Raw genomic sequence first — 8727 nt, forward strand, 5'->3', positions numbered from 1 at the left:
ATTTGCTTATAGTCTTTTGATGATAACATAAATTAAGTTAGCTAAAAAAAACAGTCTATTGTGTCTTGAAATGTCATTGTCATTGACTCCACAAGAGTCTCTAACACTGAACATGCGTGCAGTGACAGTGGAGAGGAAAATCTCCCTTTTAAAAGGAATAAATGTCCAGCAGATCCAGGCTCAGTGTGGGCGGCCTTCTGCCGAGGCCAACTGGGGTTCAAGGAGTAAGAAGCAGATCTGCAAGAGGATCATACAAGTACTGATCCATAAATATGTTCAATATCACTCTGATCTCAGTCCAATAGAAAAGGTGAGCAAAAGGCACAACAATTTTATTTGTATAGCAGAGTTCATTTTAAAGACAATTCAAAGTGTTTTACATGAATTGAAACCAAAAAAGGTGTGTGGCCTAAGAAGCTGACTTATGCTGCCTTCATCTGGGGTCGTAATTATGGCAAATACCAAAAACCGATATGTCCACTCATGTCGTAACTTCCAATGGCAAGTTGGAAACATTTTATGATACCAGAGTTGCTGAGTTTTGCTGAGCAGCAAAACTATTCTTTATGGTGAATACTGCATAGTTAAACATCCTCTCCAGTTGTGTTTGTTGCTTACACAATGCTATGACGTACATTTAAAAAAAATCACTGTTATCATTTAATGTTATCAGATGATTGCTAGAGGTCAGTCGATACATTTGATAAATTAGGAAGTCCATTACTGTCTTGCCCAAGTAGCAGGACAGGACAGATTTTTCTACCATCATGACAAAAGCTCTTGAATGCAATGTGATGGAACAAATCAACGTTACCATACCACAAGGCAGCATTAGCTGCAGCAGGTCTGACAGTATGAATAGGCTAAATTGATAAAAGAAACAAAACTTGTAAAGGATAATTGCAGTGTTTAAAGTATATGAAACTTCGTACAGTATTTCATGCAATGTAAACAAGAAAATAAAAAGCTAAACTTCCAAACTCGTGGGAGGTATTAAGACAATTTTTACCAAATAAATATAATTTGTAATCCTCACTGATTCCAAACAGGAAATAAAAAAATAAATAAAAAGAAAAACAGAAAATTAGTTCAAAGTGTATTTTGCTGCCACCCTTTTTTATATTTTTACTTAAAAGATAATCACAATCTTTTCTTCAACAGATGTCTTTAACAGATTTCTTTCTTTAAATAATTATACATACATTAAGCCTTTGGTAAAGCTACAGCAGCTGTTTATCAGAGTAACAGTAAGATATAATCAGTGATCATTTTTGAGGTCTATAGTGTATTGTAAAGGGTTAATTATGGAAGATTATCTCTCAATGAAACATTAATGTGCCTTGTAAACTTTTCACAATTCCTTAAAAATATAACATAGCAATATATTCAAATAGATTTATTGGCCACATTGTTCATGTCATTGTGGAGAAAATTGAATGTTTTTGATACTAGATTGCTCAACACTTACATGTTAAATGCTCTCACCTACAATGCGCTGTACAAAGCGATTTTCATCATCAAAGATTCTACTTTAGTTAACAGTTGAGGAAGTCACTTTACATTCTCTTAGAAATTAAGGTGAATAAAGTATTCATTGAGATTATGTGTCATCAGTCATTGACAAGGAACATATTTTGTCCAATATTTGATCATGAAAATTTAGCAAACATGGTTATCACGTAATTCTCAAATAAATGTCCAACACAATTTGCTTTAGTTGTACAATTTTCCATATCATTTCTATGCCCAAGCTGAAAAGCTTTTATATCACTAAGGGTTATAATCTAGCAAGGATGGCTGAGAATCTTGGAGGGGATCATCGTAGGATGGTTTCATAATGGAGTTTATCGACTCTCGCCGATCTTCCACAGGATTCAATGGTTCTGGGCTTGGCAGCGACTCCAATGATAGGCCTTCATTAAAGATTCCACTGGAATCTTTTGGCCATTTTTTGTCCAGAATTGAATCTTTTCCCATGGCAAATTTCGTAACATCCGCACGAAACGACTTTGTTGTATTTTCACTCCGTCTGCATAGGATGATGTAGCATTTTGTTAAGAACAGGCAGAATAAGATGCCGTAGGCTGAGATGAGGATGACTGTCATTTCAATAGCAGAATGGTACCTGCCTGTGATATTCTTATAAACTGGACCAAAGATGATCCAGGCAATAAGATAAATCAGCATGGAAAAGGTGATGAATTTAGCTTCATTGTAACTCTGAGGCAACTTTCTCCCTTTAAAAGCAATAATAAAGCAGATGATTGCTAAAAGGCCAATGTAAGCCAACATGGCCCCGAACGCTGGAAATAACCTCTCATTACATTTCAAGACAACTGTGTTTGGAATATTATAAGCCTTCATTGGTATTGGGGGCATATAGACCAGCCAAACTGTGCAGATCACCACCTGACCTAACATGCAAAATGGAATAATGAGGTAAGGCTTGTAGAGCTTATCCAGTCTGTCTTGTATTACTGGGTCAAACTCAAAGGCCAAGATGATTTTAAATGACTTGACCAAGATGCAGGAGACGGACAAAGTAAAACTTAAACCAAACAACACCTGTCGAGTTTTGCACTGCCAGTCATTGGGTTTGCCACCAAATATTACCACACTTCCAAATGTCAGCAGAATTGAAAAGAGGAGGAGGAGGGCAATGGGGCCAACAGATGAGCGAACAACTGGTGTATTCCAGGAGGCTAGGAAAATGATGCCAACCACAAGGGTGAGCACAACTCCGAGTGCAGCAGAAGCCAGAAGCACAATATGGTATATATCTTTCCACTCTAGGAAGACAGTTTCTTTCACTGTACAGCTTTGACTACCCTCTTCTGAGTAGTGGGTGGTGTTATCACATTGCAAGCAAAGTAAAGCATCTGCAAACAAAGCAAAAAAATGTGTGTTATACATAGAACTTTGGGCTTTTAGACCAATAGTTACACAAAAAAACAGGTTTTATGATTTGTTTAGTTTTGATCTGACTTTTTTAAAAATCAAACTTCAATGTGATACAAACCTGTAACATTTGAATAGTGGTTTTCAGGGCACTTTTTACATTCAAAGCAACAAACTGGTTGGCCTTGCTGTCTGATCTTCCACTCGCCTGGATTGCATCTTGAACACACTGAGCTTACACCTTTCTAGAAGGAAGAAAGCATTTTTTAAAACAGTGTCAGATATTTCTTTTACAGCATAACATCAACAAATTCAAAATAAACCATAATTTTTTTTTTTTTTTTGGGCGGCAAAATTAAATCACCTGTTGTATGGAATTACATTATAAGTTGTAGGGAGTTTAGGCAGCTTTTAAACAGTTGCTTTATGCATTAGAAATAAAATGCATTAGACAGTGAAAGCTATTAAAGGTGGCTGGCCTGCTATATGACAGAACCAAGGGCACAATTACTTAATAATGGAGATTTTTTGTGTCAGTTTTGACATACAATACTTTCAGGTGGATATTTATTGAAATGTTGCTTATACAAAAACAGCAGTATGGTTCATATTATCCTTCACTATTTTTTTATCACAAGAAAAAAACTGTGTACAAAATAATTTACCCTTCACTTGTTTAAAATCAGGGGCAGAGTGGTGAGATTATATAAATCAAAAGAGCAAACAGTTTTGTTCCCTTCCTATTCTCATTTAAAGGCTCAATAATTACTTTAAATGAGCAAAAACATATGAAGGGATGCTTTCTCAGTTGTCAAAATGAAAAGAAATATGTATTAAAATAAGAGAATCTAATAGAGGGTGATGACATCTTTAAACATATATCATTCACAACATTATTAAACGGAAAGTATTATTTAATTTGAAATTATTTCTAGTCATTTTCATTACCATATTCATTTAACATCAAAATCATTTAAAAGATTTAGAAAGAGACATTTATTTATTTATTTTAATACTGCAAGTTAATGTGATTAAGTGATGAAAAAGGTGAATGCACATTGCTATGCAGTGAATTCGAAATATTTCACACCAATAAAAGAGAAAAATATAAAGAGAATATAACCCATGAAAAGAAGGGAATTACTTACAGTCTGATGAAACAAACTTTCGATGTTCGGGTCAAACATCAGTTTCTCCTGTTGTATGTCATAATGGGCAACTTTGTAGTTCATATCCACAGTTCTTGGTGAGGTGTACCTCCACAGGATAATATCATACCCCGAGTCAACATCGCAGTCTTTATTGAATGAATATTTTTTGCCATCTATGGAGAACTCTGTACTTCCCAAAGCGTCTCTTAACTGAAATGATAAGGGATAAAAAGCTATGACTAAGTAGCAAGCAAGTTTCAAATTTTTCAATGAGACCTGTCCGACCTGCTCTACATAAGTTCTGGAAAAAGTTTTCATATATATGGAAGCACAAATTTGTATGTTTTGTATTTATATTTTAACTGATCAAGAAAAAGTAGAGGGTTATTGAAAAGTAAAAGAAAATTAACTGTATTTTCAAGTGATTTGAAATTTGGAAAAATGCACTGTTCAATCCTGGAAGAATACATTTTTTAAAAAAGGAAAGACGTAAAGATGTAGATATAGTAAAAACCGGTGCCACTAAAGAGTGATTCAGGAGATAGAATAGAACTGAAAGCCTCACTTATAAAATTTTCCTTTTTTTCTTTTTCCTTCCACTACTTTCATTTTTTACATCTAATTTGACCAAATGTGAAAGAGTTTAAGAGTCATCAATATATAAAGCTCCCTATACTATTATAGTAGCATACATACAAACATTGTGCACTCATGTTGTGTCACATTATGTGTGTGTTTACGTGCATACCTGTCTGGGTTTCAGTTGGGATGCACAGGTCCTGTTGTTGTTGCAGAGGTTTTTAACAGCCTGAGCGATTGCATTGACTGCCAGCTCAATACTGAACACAGCATATGGATATGTCATGTGGATTAGCCGTTGTATTTGTCTAGACATATTTGAGCCACTGACATGGTCATCAGTCATACTTAAATATGCAGTCAAAAATGAATTGTTCTGGTACATATCCGGGTTTTTGTCAATATTCCTGAGAAACCTTTCAAACCTGGATGTGTTTCCAGATTTCAGGGTCATCCCAAAGACGGTTCCAACATCTCTCAAACTCCATCTTGTTGTATTTAGACAGCTAACTGACTGGGACCAGTTATCACTGGCTATCCAGATTTTCTTTTTACCTCTTTGATGCCTGAGAACATTGTTGAAAATATACATCATGTGGTCGGGTTTTGCGAATGACACGATGACTGAGACATTTTTGTTTTCAACAATGCTTTTGACTGTTTCACCGATGCTTTCTTTGAGGTCTTTGTCCACAAGAAACTCTGGTAAAAAATGAATGTATGCAAAGCAGATGTCATGACTGGCTGCGTGATGTTGGAGACGTTCGACTGCGTAGCGACCATATTCGCTGTCGGTTGCTACAATTCCAACCCAGTTCCAGTTGTGTTCCATCAGAATTTCAATGATGGCATGAGCTTGGTGATCGTCCTGTGGTACGGTCCTCAGAAAACTTGGGAAGCGAGTTTTATCACTTAAGAAACCAGATGTCGAACCGTAGCTTATCTGTGCAAACAAATCAAAAACCTGTGTTACTATGACAATAAGGACAACAAAAAAACAGTGCCTTCGCCTGCTTTTGTTTTAAAATTTGCAAGAAAATCAAGCAATTTATATTTCCATCAGTGCCTGCAAGTTGCTTCAGACGACTAAACCACTGATGGACTTTCAGAAAGACATTCTATTGCAGCAACGCTCTTAATTTTACACTAGAGAAAAACTGAATTCAAACCTCAACAAAATTTCTATTTTTGTATTTTCTGTCCACTTGATATTTCCCCTAATATTAGACAACATCACAATTTTTCCAGATAAACGTAAAAAGGGTTTTTTTTATTTTTAAGAAACATTGATTCCCTAAACTCTCCCATGGATGCTCTTTTGCCAAGAAAACTCAGTAGAAAGAAGTCAGAAAGTTCACTGATGTAGAGTATAGTCAGCAAGATTAAACTCAACTTTGTTTTTTTTTCCAAAGATGTGCTTCCTTACAGTATTTTGGAGAATAATTGAGGGAATTGACAGTTTTCAGCATACCTGGGGGATTTCCTCCAAGTTCAGTTGCCGTGTGACTGCTATAGAAATCTCTGAGTAGTAATCACCTATGACGGCCTTCACTGGTGGGCTTAACTGTTGTTTCTCATCTGTGTTTGAACTTTCTGTGGCGAAAAAAACATGAAAGGAAGGTCAGTCTCTGTTTCAAACAGCATATTGGAATATTTTTTGACTCTATAATTTATTGGGAAAATAAACTAGGTTCTCCACAGTAGTAATGTGCTCACTTCTCCGGTCTGCAACAATAAAGAAAGAGCTGACTCAAAAAAGGAAGCTCCTGATTTTCTGGTCTGTCCACATTTCAAACCCAAGCTTTATGTGGTCATGAGATATGGATCATAAGAGAGAAGATAGAAGCTGCTGATATCCTCTATGAGATGTCTGAACAGGATGCCACCTCATGGGCACCTCCCTTTTGATGTTTTCAGGGCACATGCCACTAGGAGGCCATGCCAGGGCAAACTTAGATCTTTCTGATAAGACCGAATTTCCCTTCTAAAATAGGAACTCCATGAGATTCCAGATCTTACTGCTCGAGAAGGTGAGGATATATATGGGTTTTCTTCATGGGCCTATCACTTCTTTGATAAGTGGAGGAAAGTCGGTATATGCAACATAAATAGCAGTTACATCTTTGGTATACAATCAAAATCATCAACAGGAGACATTATGTCATGTGCTTTGTAGTGCATAATTAAGCTAATTTGTAAACGACTGCAAATGATCAGCAATTAAAATGATTGTTTTTGTAATTTAATTATGTTCAGTCTGGTGTCAGAGGAACTCACTGTTAAGCTGCATGAAGTGAAGAGAGTTTTTTAAAGCTGTGGTGACATCAGCGCAGGAGTCCAATATGTGATATCCCAGTTTGATATCCCCTAACTCCTTCTTCTGGTTTATCTGCTCTATTGCATGCACCATCATCAGAGACTGAGCCAGCCGGCCAACACTGAACCTGATGAAAAGATGAATTTACAGTATTTACAAATCTGTAATGATACAGCAGTATTGTTTAAGAGAAGTAAAGAATTACCTGTTACATTGTCCCATAGCATTTACGCTTTCATGAATTGGGAATAATCCCCCAATAATAATGTCCGCTGAGCCTGACTTCGCCTCTTGTATGGATTCACTGCAGGAAAACTGAAGTAAAAGAACAGCAAAAGATAAATAAAAGCAAAAACAAAGCTCCATCTTCTTCTGCATTCAGTATTCCTGTCTTCCTTAAAATGTCTCTTCAGCAAAGCAATGAGGTCTAACTCTCGTGCCCCTCCGCTTAAGAGTGAAGCCTCAAACATCCTGATCTTGAAGACAACCTGAAACCTATATTTAGCTTTTATGTCATCACACATTGTTATCCATGTCTCTGGAATGCTATAGAAATGCTGGTTCTCTTCCGTATTTCATAGAGATGTTTGGTTCTCTTCCTTGTTTTCATAAAACACTTCCTTGTTTTATTAAATACTTTTCCTTTTTTAGTATGTTCCCTGCCCCCTTTCTATGTTACACAAGCACCTTTTCAATTTTATTTAATCTCCCAAAAATAATGCTATTGAGCATATCTGTTAGGCTTAATCAGAGCTGGATTCTTTGATCATGACTTTTTTTAGACTAATTTAGGGATATTGCTTGCATCATTTTTCTGATTTTCAATATAGATGATTAGTTGAGTGGTAAGTACAAGGAATAAAAGGTGGTTTAATTTAGTAAAATGTACCTTACAGAGTCTCTCAAAAGACAACGTTGGTGTTGACAGGTTTTGATGTAAAATGTTAATATGCTCCGATATATAAAATGTATCCTTAATTGTATATAAATGCAGGACAATTAATCAAGAAAGTCAATCTGTAATGGGAAAAAGTCCAATGAGCTGATTAAATAAAATGTTTGACACTTAGTTAGAGTCTATAGGCTCAGTAAAAGTTCACAAAATCTGCCAGATAGTGCTAGCTTATCTGCAGCCCTGCCCTGCAGACATCTCAGATATACTGGCAAGATCACTATAATAGCGTCCTTTTCCTCTAATGAGAACGTTCTTTTGTGGATTTGCATGTCCACATATACTGTAAATCTCTCTTTTGTTTTAAAATAGACTCATGAAGGGCTGGTTCATGACTGGCAAAATGTATTAGGATTGTTCAGAATTCCACCCATGAAATGGGAGAAAAAACATCCAAGAACAGGTGAGATTTATTCTAGATTGATCAGGTTGCATATACTCTGCATAGGGTGTTTTCAAAAGATATAGGATCTATTGAAACTTATGTTAAAGGATTAATAAATAAATAAATAAATAAATAAATAAATAAATAAATAAATAAATAAATAAATAAATAAATAAAAAATAAATAAATAAATAAATGTATGCTAGGTTTTGGTCAGGATCACCACATTCCAGTATTTTTGTCATTTTGGGTTTGCCATACATTTTGTTGGTTTATTTTTTGCCAGGTCTTTTCTTTTTTGTGTAACTCATTTTTTTGTGTATTTAGATATTGTTTTTCTATTACTTAATTACTTGAATCTTCTTTCATGGTAGGTTTCTGCTCATTTTTGTTTTTCCCTGTTTGCTCCAATTTCTCCTCTGGTATTAATAGGTACCATATGCCA

General features: G+C 35.5%; 1 protein-coding gene across 1 annotated transcript; it reads right to left on the reverse strand.

Moving 5' to 3' along the window:
• Positions 1 to 319: 319 nt before the first annotated feature.
• LOC107094472 (G-protein coupled receptor family C group 6 member A-like) lies at positions 320 to 7388 on the reverse strand. The gene is made up of 7 exons (XM_015390073.1): positions 7151 to 7388; positions 6906 to 7072; positions 6100 to 6221; positions 4798 to 5571; positions 4047 to 4259; positions 3020 to 3143; positions 320 to 2879 (listed from the first exon to the last, which is right to left on the reverse strand). Exons 1-7 carry the CDS (start codon positions 7321 to 7323, stop codon positions 1771 to 1773), a joined length of 2682 nt encoding a protein of 893 aa, XP_015245559.1. The 5' UTR covers positions 7324 to 7388; the 3' UTR covers positions 320 to 1770.
• Between the last annotated feature and the right edge of the window lie 1339 nt (positions 7389 to 8727).

Source organism: Cyprinodon variegatus, unplaced genomic scaffold, assembly GCF_000732505.1.
Source record: "Cyprinodon variegatus isolate N-32 unplaced genomic scaffold, C_variegatus-1.0 Scaffold485, whole genome shotgun sequence".
Lineage (NCBI taxonomy): Eukaryota > Metazoa > Chordata > Actinopteri > Cyprinodontiformes > Cyprinodontidae > Cyprinodon > Cyprinodon variegatus.